Source organism: Vicia villosa, linkage group LG3 (genome assembly GCF_029867415.1).
Source record: "Vicia villosa cultivar HV-30 ecotype Madison, WI linkage group LG3, Vvil1.0, whole genome shotgun sequence".
Taxonomy (NCBI): domain Eukaryota; kingdom Viridiplantae; phylum Streptophyta; class Magnoliopsida; order Fabales; family Fabaceae; genus Vicia; species Vicia villosa.
Genome location: NC_081182.1, coordinates 90,548,280 through 90,561,666, shown reverse-complemented (window position 1 = coordinate 90,561,666; position 13,387 = coordinate 90,548,280). Strand labels below are relative to the sequence as shown.

Genomic DNA, 13,387 nt, shown 5'->3' with positions numbered 1-13,387 from the left:
GGAGATGTAGTGCGATAGATCTTCAGATTTAAGTATTTGACGAGTAAAATGAAATACGATTCCAAAATTCATTCTCTTGAGCTGTAATAGATTGTATAATTGCTTTATTTACTTTTCCCGAATTTTACTTTCCGTATCCAAAACCAAACATAGAAGGATTGAAACTGTTGAACGATAGTTTTTCCCTCTCACCCGTCCCTATGGAGACAATACGATATAACCTATATCACCCGGTAATAATATACCCATTACTTTTTGCTTTCCGCTTTAACGTTTCAACATAGACCCACTTTACCCTAATGATATCTTTTCCATGAGGTTGATTTACTAAATCCCATGTGTCATTTTTCTCGATCATCTTTATCTCTTCTTCCATTGTCTTTGCCCATAGTTTATACATTTACGCTTCTTTCAAGCTTCCATGTTCAATTATGGCCAAATTTCAGGTTTCATATATGTCCACCAAAGATGTTACTTGTCTTGGAGTAGACTTTGGTGATGATAGTTCTTGTTCTTGTTGGTATGGTGGAGGTAAAACAGGTTCACCTGTGTCTTTTTCCTCAACTTATTTTTGGAGGAGTTGAGATGATATAAGAATGTTCTTCTCCATTTCTTCTTTATCCCAATTACAAGAAGCACTCTTATCAACTTCAACATCTCGAATGATGATGACTTTCTTAGTTTGCAAGTTGTCGATACTATAGTCCTTAGAGATTGTGCTATTCCCCAAAAAGATATCTTGAATATTCTTGTCTTCAAGCTTGTGCCTTTTCATGTATAGAATGCAAAAGTACCAAATATTTACAAAGAACCTTAGATGCTATATTGATGGCTTCTTCTTGTTACAAGCTTCAATTGTAGTCTTATATTGTACTGTCTTAGTTGGACACGTGTTGAGTATGTAAACAATAGTGTAGATAGCTTAATCCCAAAAAGTGTTAGGCAATCCCTTCCCCTCAAGCATCGATCTACCCATCTCCATAATTGTGCGATTATTTCTCTTTGACATGCCATTTTTTCAGGGAGAATATGGGCTTATTAGTTGTCACTTTATGCCTTCATTCTTGCAAATTTTGTCAAACACATGATAGATGCATTCTTTATCGCGATCACTTCTTAGGACTTTAATTAATTTTCCATTTTGATTTTAAACAAGGGCCTTGAAATTTTTAAATACTCTAAAGACTTTTGATTTGTATTTTAGAAAATAGACCCATGTCATTCTAGATAAGTCATTAATGAAGAGTATGATGTACATGTTGTTATTGTGTGATAGTGTCCTCATTGGTATACACACGTTAAAATGTATCAGCTCCAACAGGTTTTTCACTCTCCATGATCTTCTTGGTAATGGAAATCTGTGTTCCTTATTGAGGAGAAACGCTTTTCACTTTTCATTTTTCTCCTTTATGCTTGGAATATTTCTTATTTCTCCTTTTCACTTTTCATTCTTCTAATCATTTTTATTCTAATGTAAAAGCTTCAAGGCATGTGTGTTAATGTGGCCAAATCTTTGATTCCATAGCCATGATTCATCAACTTGTGCCTTCATATCAATGTTTGTTTCATATTTTAAATTTAGCGAGAATCTTCTATTTCTATTCTCTATCTTCACTTGGCCTATCTTGGCCTATTCAATTTTTCTGTCGAAGATTTTTCATACACCTCCTTTTAATTAAAGTGTGTAGCCTTTTTCCATCATGTGGCCAATGATTAGAAGATTTTCTTTTAGGCTGGGAACTTTTAAGACTTCATGGATGGGTCGCATACCTTTATTTGTCTCCATCATTATAATTCCTTTGCCTTTTGATTCCACCATATTGTCATTTCCCAATTGAACTTTGACTTCGAGAGACTCGTTAATGATTTTGAAATTAATATACTCGTTGGCCAAGTGATTGCTGCAAACACTATTTGTAACACCCTAAAACCCCACGACTCTTATTTAAATAAAATCATATGATTAATACATATCTAATCACCAAGGGTGCCACACTTCTCTTTGAAAACAAGCATACTTCTAAAAAAAAATTTCAAAAATATGCAGCAGATAATCTCAAACAAGTTTAACTAAATAATTCCAGAACAAATAGTTCAATAATCATGTAAGGGAAATAGCCCCAAAATTGTAAAAAAATAAATAAAAATCAAAACAAATCTCATCATAGTGTTACATATTAAAGCAACATTGTCAAACTAAGCGAAACTAAAAATACAAATAAAGAAGAATGCTATAAGCGTCATTCCCTAAATCAACAGCTATTGCTCGCTACTTGTATTTACAACATATCACAACGAGTCACACAACAACAGAAAAGGGGTGAGAATAACTTTACTAGATTTATTGGTGTATGAAACAACAAGGATAATATACACGATATTAATCAAAATCATACATAACAATTCTCATCCACAAATAATCGTAGTTCAAATATGATATGCTTTGTGATCCTCCTCCAAATGTAAATGGCACCAAGTGTTTTAGATATCCAAGTTGTGTTATGGAATTATTCACGTCTCATGTCTCTTTCTGAGACCGTGTTCTCTATGAACAATGAGAGCGTCATTGGTTCTCTCTAACCACTTGACCTCGTATACCTATCTCCGATATACAGGAATGCATGAACATGGAAACAACATTCACATTCAAAATAAACAACAATTATTATTCAATCACATATTCAGCAACAACAATACACGTATCACGTACTCAAAACAAGGTTCTCTCTGAACCATAAATTTGCCAATGCAAGGCCAACATGGTAGTTCTCTCTGAAGAGATCAACTTATACGAAAAAGGATTTCTCTCGTAAACCACAACTCAACAATATAATTAAGATTCGTTAATTATATTAAAAACCAATAACATAGTAAAATTATATTATTACTTAGCAAATTAATTCACACAACACTCAAATTACTCATCAAAACATAAAAATAATCAAAACATATCAACAGAGTAATATTTATTTATTTATACTTCAAAATCGTCAAAAGGATGACATTATCTATCCTCAACATAATAGAGTTCTCGAAGAAAACTCTAATAAACTCTTTAATAATATCAATTATCATACCCCCAATTTTTTACCATGAGATTCCCCAATCATTTGCATTTCTACCTCATATCAAGATCACGATCTTGAGGTTCAACCTTTAGCTTTATGCTCACCTCACCTTTGGGAGAATCATCAAGCACCAATGTTTATTTAACTTTTGAATATTTCCTTGTTATGTTATTCTAACCAAAATACAAAAAGGTATCATTTTTATTTTAAAGGTTTGTGCATTGTAGGTGATTGAATCAAGTGCATAAACATCTTTCCCAAAGCAAGGTTTTTGAGAATCGACCCTCAATTAATTGATCATTTGTGGAAGCTAAGTGGTTTAGACCTCAATGGAGATTCCCTCATCGTCAAATGTCATATTTTAAGCATCTCTCAACTTTATTTGATAAAGTTTACCTCAAGATCATGTAGCTTGATTCATCAAGAAGCTCCATAGAATCATGTGTTTATTTCCATGCCTTCTTCAACAAGTTTCATCAAGCTATGAGCCTTACAATTAAGTGTGCGTCAAGAATACATCATTTCAAAGTCTCATATAACTCCTTATTCTTCACCATGCAAAGAAAGTTCAAGAGATTCAAAGTTGATTCAAGAAGTTTGACCTAATTTGATAAGTTCTTGATTCTATGATTACAAGGGCATAGCTCCCTCAATTTTCAACATTCTTTAGTGATTATTTTTAAAATTATTATCCTTGACATCATCAACAATTTTTCTTCACAAGTCAAGAGGAAATGTTGTGAAGAAAGTTATCAAAAGTGAGAAAACATTATAGGTATCCCTTTGAAAGTTCAAGGAATTGTCTGTCCACTTCAAAGGATCATAACTTGCCTTTTTTTTTCATTTTGATCCCATTATTTTTTCATAATAATCTTGATTGAGTCTACTTCCATTCATCTTTGAAGATCAAGAGCAAATTTTGAGTGGAAGACCATGAAAGGAAGGAAAACATTATAGGTCATCTTGTGGACTTAGTGAAATTTCAAGCATGGCATGCCTATCTTTAAAAGTATATAACTCTCTCATTTTTCACAAACTATGGGCGTTTATTTTTTCCAAATGTTCATCTTGAATATAATAAAATTTCATCTTCAAAGGTCTAAGTGAAATTCATGCTCTAAGTCATTCAAAATTTGCAAGCCCTTTGAGCACAAAACATGGGCATGACCTGTTTGATGCAAGGCAAAGTCCAAAATTTCAGGTTTTGACCTCAAATCCTTTAAGTCATATCTTCCTCCACAAGGCTCCATTTGCTTCCATTATTTTATCATTGTATTCTACGTAACAAGGAGAGTATTTGGCTCAAATAAAATTATGAAACGCACGAGCCAATTTCAAATTCCCTTGGTTTGAACATCTTAACTCTGAATTTTGGTGCACAACCAGTTTTTCATTATCACTCTAATTCAAATTATAGGCCAATTTGATGCTTGTTTTAAGTCTAAAAAAGTTTTAAAAAATTCTTAAAGGCGTTTAGTGCATTGAAACACAAGCTTTGGTTGAGTTTTGAGAGAATTTCAGGTCACACATTTCATGCTTCGACCTTCACACAAATTCACTCAATTTCTGATCATTTCACACATTTTTTATTCCATTATCTCATCTATAAATAGAGGATCATATTCCATTCATTTCCCAAGCTTTTGAGAGCCAATTGGCCCCTGTTCAGATCCCACACAAACTCTGAACTTGAATTTTCGTTTTCTTTATTCCTCACCTTGATTCACTAAAATCTCAATTCAGTTGGTTTCCTTGAAATTCTCTGAAGCAATACATACTCTTATAAGCAATAATTGTCCATTGAATCAAGATATTGAATTTCATTTTCAGAAGCTTTCGACCTTACTTCATTCAGGTAGAAATCTCCACCAAATCAAGAGATTGAAGTTTATATTAAGAAGCTTTTGAGTCACTGATACTAATTTCATATTTGATTTTGAGGTTTAGCTTCCTTTGTTGCATTTATTTTCAAATATGCTTTTTAAATCTTCTTCTTGTTTTTTCCTAATCGAGTAAGCAATGTTTTGAATGAATGTTTCGCGATGATATGGTTGAGATCATCCAAGAGAGACAAACACAATGATACCACTAGCACTTGATTTGGTTACGTTTTGTCTAATCTATAATTTCTGCAGAATTCCTCTTGAATTCTTTGGCTAGAGGTTCAAGATGACCTACGTGTGATCCTCAACCAATGAAAATGAGCCATTTGAAATGATTGGATTAGACTGACGTTATTTTACTTGGTGTATGAGGTATGACTTGGCTCCATGATGTTCCATCACCTCTAATTCATTGGATTTTCTAGCATGTATTAGTCAACAAGATCCAACTCACCATGTTTTTTCTGATTTGATTTCTTATTTTTGATTTAACTTCAAAAATTCATAACTCCTTCATTTTATTTTAAAAAATTTTGAAAAAAAAAACCAAAAATACTTTAAATCATTTCTGATTTTAGGACTATTTTTCCATTTTTGTTTTTCATTTGATATTCTTAATATTTTCTTTCAATTTCCTTGAGTTTTAATTGGTTTAAAAATGTTTTTGAGCATTATAAAATTCTGGGAAAATTTGGAAATGATCCTATGATAATCTTTAACCTATGGTGATATTTGGTTTGAATTTATCTAATGTTTAAATGTTTAATTTGAATTTTGCTTCTAATTTTCTATTTTAAGAATATTTTAAATTTGTTTTATTTTTGTTTTATTTTTTCTCTTCCATTATCTCTTTTCTCTTGATTTGTGGGTGTAAGTCTTGACTCTTGATGTATCCATTGTGTAGAGGTTATAATTTTATCATTCTTCTGACGAATCATCAAGATGAAATCCCATAAAGTCATAAGAATTTATTTAGAAACTTGGTTTTATTTTTTGATCCATTCCCTTCCCTCTTCATCTCAATCCCCTTCTTGTTTTTGTTTGTTATTTTATGTGTTGCGAATTTTAGGAGAATAATTTACATATAATTTCTCTAATTTGTTTATAAACACATAAATTGTTGTTGATCGGCCTCGTTGTAGGGTGACTTCTATATAAGTTACATGGCCCAAACCTATGCTTATAAGCGCAAAGATGGTTGATTATTTGACAATTGGTTTAAGATCCTTGAAGACTTGTTGTGTAGAGATTTTTATTCTATTAATCCTCTTATGAGTTTTTCATCAACCTTGACCTAAGTTCATTATTCAACCATTATTGATCATTAACTTTGAGAGCCAATTTCTAACCCCTAATTACTGACTTCTAACATTATTTTATGCTTCTTTTATTATTTTTCTTTATTTTATCTTATGCTTTATTTTATTATGCCTCATTCAGCATCATGTTTATCTTTATGCCCATTTTCCATTTGTCCACTTGAACATATGTTTATGCTTATCCACCTTTTTACCTTTGTCAATTTAGACAATTATTTTGTTCTTAAAATATTAATAATCAACTAGAATCATAAAAAAGTTAATGTGAACTTGGACTTTGGTTACTATACCCTAAGCTTAGAGGATGGACTATTAGACTAAGACTTTGATACCCTGGCTTTATTTTGTTGATATTTTTTAGTCCTTGGAGTTTACTCCAAGGCAATGGTTTGGTTTTCTTTGTGTGCAGGTAGTTTTGAGTTCCATACTTTGTCTGAAGTCTTTGGAGTTTACTCTAAGGAATTATGATTGGGAATTCTTCTCTATGTAGCTGTTACGCTAGCCAATTTTTGTCTTAAGTTCTTATGGTGCATTTCCAAGGCTTTAATTACAAGTTACTCATATAAATATGTTATACTCATTGAACACTATGCTTGATCTATAATTCAGCTGAGTCTTATTTCATATGGTACATGGTATTATGCTTTCTTGGTTTGTAAATCCAAAGATGGGAAATCTACATTCACCTCCTTATGTCAAGTGATGGCTTCTTATTGGTTAGATTGTTATTATCCTTATCTTTTACTTCATGCTTTAGGATAGTCCCTTCATATCCTCTCATCTTCTTAAACTTTCAAAATGTTCTCCCTTTTTCAAAACCTTCTTATGTTTTCAAAATCTTTCAAAACTCTTTTGTTAAAACCTTCTTTCAAAATATTTAGCCCTTTGTGGCTTTCTTTTAAAACCTCTTTATAAAAGTTTAAACATGAATGATTATTTTAGTAGAAATGTAATCACCCAAAAGTCTTGATATCGATTGATATGATTGATCTTTATCCACTTGAAAGAGCTAGTTGCATACTTGTTTATTTATCCATGTTGGAACCCTTCTTTCATTTGTGATGCAAAAGGTCCATCTGTTCTCATGTTCAAGAATGATTAGCTGAGTTTTCTTCCTTATGATGATAAAGTGTCTATCCTATTTTAAACCAAAACTTTTGTTTCCCTTTTAAGTGGAATTACATTTGCTATGAATTCTCCACTGTTCTTAGGTGGTATGTAGGCACAAGATGTAATGTCTTGTCGAGCATTATTTTAAAACAAACTCTTTCTTTTGTACACAATTCTTTTTCAAAAAAATTGCTTAACAATCTCAACAATTTTTTCTATCGTATACTTTGAAATATTTGGTATGCATATATATAATTTCTCGGGGCTTTTTAAAATATCATGATTTTTATCAGTTTTTCAAAATATGAGATAAAGATGTATGAGTAACATGAATTTTTATCGGACATTTCAAAAATATAAAATAATACATATTTTTGATGAAAAATGTGATATAAAACGTAAATTGTCAGTAAAAATTTATACCTGTAAAAATTTGGTAGTTGTCTTAAAAACTCCAATAAAATGCAACGACTTTTAAAAATGTTACAACAGAATTGTAAAATGATTTTTAATTATGTAATGGTAATATTAAAACATTGCAATTGCAATTGCAATTGCAATTGTGGAGTGTCAAATTTAAGTGATGTTAACATGACAACATCTCCTCGTAACACCGCACAAACCTCCCTATGCAAAACATTTACCCTATACCCCAACAATTATTCCCTTACCCAACAATTTTGAAATATTCTAAATTTACCCTTTTTTTTAATTTCACTTGTGTGCACTCCACTCATGCGAAGTGTGTAACTTCCATCGAAGACATCGAGTATGTTATACTTCTTAACCGGATAACATTGCTAAAAGAAATTCGGTTCAACTTTTGCACAAACCAAAAAACACTTTATGTAATCACTTGGTTAAATAAATCCATCCGGATAACTATCCTTTATGTTTTCCTGTTTGCTTTATTTAGTAATCGGATGACATCATGATTTCACTATGATTTTTTAGTGCAAATTTTTTGTGTAGCAAATTTTTTAGTGCTGAATTTTTTACCACCATGATTTCTTTGTTTTAAGTATTTTGGTTTGCTTGTTTTTATTGATTTATTTATTTTTATTTATATTTAACAAATATGAATATTCCTTTGATGATATGCGGTAAAACCCAAACTTTCGTAGATACCATTGATATATTTTAAACTACAAAAAATTTGCTACACAAGAAGACGCGACAAGGTGGATTATGGATGTCGGAATCAGAATAAAGTGACAGTTATAATTACTCGTTCAGATATCATAACAAGCAGAAGGGGAAGAAGTGACAAAATAATATTTGGTTCTGATAGAGGTGGAAAATATAAAGAAGATTGTGAAACACAAAGTGCAAGTAAGAAATGTGGTTGTCTATTCAAAATTAGATCAACACGTTTAAAGATGGTTTATGGATAGAAGGTTGATATAAAATACAGACTTCACAACCATTGTTTACCAAATAAATTTGAAGGTTACTCGTTTGTAGGTCGACTAAATGCACATGAACAACAACATATTGTTGATTTGACAAAACGTCATGTTCCACCAAGTCACATACTATTGCCATTGCAAGAACGAGATCCGTAGAATATCCCTCGGATCAAGCAAATACATAAACAAAAGAGTAAGTTACAGAATCACATCAGGGGTCCTTGAACGGAAATACAAATTTTGTTTATGGTGATTGAGGATTCCAATTATGTTTATTGGAGTACAATAAAAGATGAGTCGGAAGTTGTGAGAGATATTTTTTAGGTCCATCTAGAATTGGTGAAGTTGTTAAATATGTTTCCTATTGTGTTAATTATGGACAACACGTAAAAGAAAAACAAGTATAAGAAACCTCTGTTTGAAGTAGTTGGTATGACATCAACTGCGTTAACATTTGCTAAATAATGGTAAATTCTTTGCCTCTACATGAGTAGAAGTCTTGTCGATAAGAATGGTGCAACCTAACAACAATAGCATATCGAATCTAGCAGCACAGTCAAATCTACTAGCACCTCGCTGACGCACAAATATCACCTTCAATCAATCCAACTTATAATAAGGACCCCTACAAGTACAGACCTCCTCAGCTGTCTCCTCCAAGGGAACACCCAACAAGTCACTAAGCAAGATTAATAGCATCAGTATCAATGAAACCTTCCATAGGGTCATAGAATCCACCCTACACTATATATGAAGAAGACAAGAAATATTGTCCAATGTAATGGTCATCTCGCCTAATGTCATTTGAAAGGACGATGTTCTTGGATGTCATCTCTCTATGAAGGATGATACTAAATTTTAATTTATCCTCGATAAACTGGTTCACTAGAGAGAGGATAGACAGAGTTAGTTAGCCAAGTCTCGATCACTTGTGGATGACTATGTGGAACCCATCTTATCAATTTGCAACCATGTGCATTAACCTTTAATTCTCTCTTTGGATGTCTCTTCTAAAAATAACTTAGAGTATATATATGTTATAAAATATAAATAAGTACAACTAAAAATGATTCATAAAATGACATAAATTAATTTACCTCGTCAAACCATAAATAATGAGCAACATGACCCTGATAACTCACCAAAAGAGACGTATCAAACGACTCTCCAGGAAACTACGGCTGTTGCAGACCAGACTCAGGTGCAACTATCTGATGTCCCTCTCAATCCACGACTTGTTATGGCTGGCGTCCTTCACCTCTTCATCACATAATATTGTCGTTCCGACCTCCTCTTCTACGCACCACTAAATTTAAATAAAAAATAAAACATAAAAAAACATGAACCGGATAACTGGCATAAGTTATCCCAAAAGCATCATAAAGAACCACATAACAAGGTTGCAAGTTATCCGACTTGAATTAACATGAATCGGAAACCTTATGCTAAGTTGTTTGGTTTGTAACTTTTTTCGTGTGCAAACCGGAAATCATACTTTTTTTCAATAAGTCAGAAATCATATTTGTAATTTATTCGGTGTGTGTAACGATGAACCAGATAACTTCTCTTTATGTTCTCCGATTTTGTTGGTACGAAAGTGTAGTAGTTGTGTTCTCCGATTTTTATTCTAGTGGTACTTTAAAATGAAATGAACAACTTAGTATTTAAACAAGAGTATTTTTGTCTAAAATTGTAATTTATAGGAGTAAGGGTATAATTCATGGGGATATCCCTTTATGTGTAGCCCAACAAAACCAATCCTTCTCCACTATGAAACAGTCCACGTTATGAATTTGAGAATTTATGATGCGGATATCCCGTGTAGATAAATATAGTATGAAATATCAAAACATAGTATATATCTACGTACATGAATCTAGAGATTTAGATTCTAGAAACATCCTTGTAAAAATGATAAAAATTAAATGTCATAAAGAAGCATTTTACCGTTGGAAAAAAATGCCATTTGGAAGATAAAGACGCATGCATCTAACCACCTAAGTATATGGAATATGGCCTATATATACAACACATTTTCCAGAAAATAAAAATCACAACCATCAACTTTTCTTCTTTGTCTCAATCGATTTTCATCTTATTCTCGTCAAAAACATGACTAGAAAAAAGCTAAAGCTTGCTTTCATTGAGAAGGATACCGCAAGGAAACTAGCATACAAGAATAGGAAGAATAGTTTAGTGAAGAAAGTTGATGAACTTACAACCCTTTGCGGTATCGATGCTTGTGCTATTATTTATGGCCCATACGATCCTCAACCTGAGATCTGGCCATCTCCGTCCGGAGTACAAAATGTGCTTTCGAAGTTTAAGACAGCGTCTGAGTTTGATCAAAGAAAAAAGATGGTGAATCAGGAGAGTTTTTTGAAACAAAGGGTTGAGAATGCTGAAAAGAAACTTAAAAAGCAATTGAGAGACAACAAAGATAAAGAGACAACCATGCTCATGCTTCAATGTCTCAATGCTCGGGGGATCGTGCCGAACGACAGTTCGGTGGATGGTTTGAATGATCTTACATGGATGATTGATAAGAATCTGAAGGAGATTGGCAGAAGGATAGAATCAATTGATAGCAACAGTAATATTCCTCAAAACCAAAATGAAAATCAAGTTGCCACCGCTCAAAGCCAAGAACAACTCCAAGTGGATCCGCCTCTGCCACTACTACCACCGCCGCCAGCACCAACAGTGTCTGATATTGATGAAGTTGAAATGATGAGTAGGTTGGGATGGCTATGAATTAAATGACATCATGTTGATGCACATGATGATGAATAGTGGTGAACTTGAAACAATCCCATTTGGTTATGATGCTAATCTTTAGAATTATTATTAATCATTATGGTGCATATCCTTTGAGGTGGATATAACTACTGTCTTGAATAAAATCATGTGCTTATAGACTTGATGATGCATATCCTTTGAGGTGGATATAACGAATTTAGTTCACATTTTTTATTATTTGATGATTTGAATTTTTGTTTTCTATTATATGCATGTGAAGACACAATCATTGGTCATTATGGTGTATTTTTCACATCTTATATGTTTTGATGTTTGATTGAATATAGAGTCTTCTGTGTGTGCTTTACGGCTTTCGGCTTTGTTTGGATTGATGGAATTGGATGGAGCGGAGCGGAATGGAAGGGAATAAAATGATATTCTGTTGTTTGGATAATTTAAAAACGGATGGAGCGGAGCGGAAAGGAGTGGTATGGATTCCATTCCATTCCATCACTTACCACCATATTCCTTCCCCTCCGATTTGGACGGAATGAATAATTTGTCTTATTCTGTTCTAAATTTTCCAAACAATGGAATGGTACATTCGTTCCGCTCCATTCCACTCCGCTCCATCCCACTCCGCCCCATTCCATTCCGCTCCGTTTATTTCGTGATATCCAAACATACCCTTCAATACTTTGCACTACCATTAGTCTTGAATATTAACAATTAAATTTATTTATAAAAAAAATGATTTATCTCATATATATTGACTATGAAACAACGAATGAAAAGGTTGTGAAAGTTGATGTAAGGGTTATGAAACCATGAGTGATTTAACTTCACTTAAGGTTTATGATGGAACCCTAGGCTTAGATTCAATAAATGAAAGAGTGATGTTTATATGAATCAAGTAAAGAATCATTTTATTTTGGGAATCTTTAGTGGTTAGTCATTAAGTAAATGAGACAAGCTATGACAAATCAATGTATGAATAGAGAATAATGAAGTTGATAAAAAACTTAAGAAAAAGGGATTTTAATGGTATTTACCAATTAATTTTTTTTAAAGAAAGTTTTAAATAAATTTCAAGTCAATCACAATAATGTGATAAGAGAAGAGATATTAACATGGAACGTATATTCTGAAATACCCCCTTAATTGAGAGTTGCGCTGAGTTTCGTCATGCTGTTTATTGTAAGCAAACTGATTTCAAAGATCACTAAGATTTATCCTAGCCCAACTAATATATATATATATATATATATATATATATATATATATATATATATATATATATATATATATATATATATATATATATATATATATATATATATATATATATATATATATATATTAGATTGCTCAAACACAAAGAATTGATCCTAACTAAGTATATTTGTCATCTCAAAGAATCAAATTAAAATTTAGCCCTTTGGAAAAAACCATCGTATAAAGGAATACATGACACTACTATAAACAACACATTTTATGAAAAAACATTCCATACAAATTCTTCTTAAAGGGTTTTCTCTTCTTGCTAGGTGTGATTAACAATTTGATAGAGTTTTTGAGTTTCAATACAAATTTAATTTTCACAGCACTTTTCTTGATTTTTTTCCCAGATTTTGTTATTGTTTCAATACTATTAATAATAGAGACAACATTATCAATATTGTCAATGATCTTTTCATTGATATTATACTACACTTTGCAACTTCGGCTATTAACACAATTCGATGTAAATAGAGGCATATTTTGCTCGATTATTTATTAAATCCGAGAGATATGTGGCGTGTGCAACATAATTTTAAAAATCATAAAATTGTTGTTGATAGAAATCAAACATATATGAA

The 13,387-nt window shown here is 32.0% G+C and overlaps 1 protein-coding gene across 1 annotated transcript; it reads left to right on the top strand.

The window, feature by feature from the left end:
- Positions 1 to 10,901: 10,901 nt before the first annotated feature.
- Positions 10,902 to 11,543, top strand: LOC131658529 (agamous-like MADS-box protein AGL80). Its single transcript, XM_058927815.1, has one exon. It carries the CDS (start codon positions 10,902 to 10,904, stop codon positions 11,541 to 11,543), a length of 642 nt encoding a protein of 213 aa, XP_058783798.1.
- Positions 11,544 to 13,387: the final 1,844 nt, after the last annotated feature.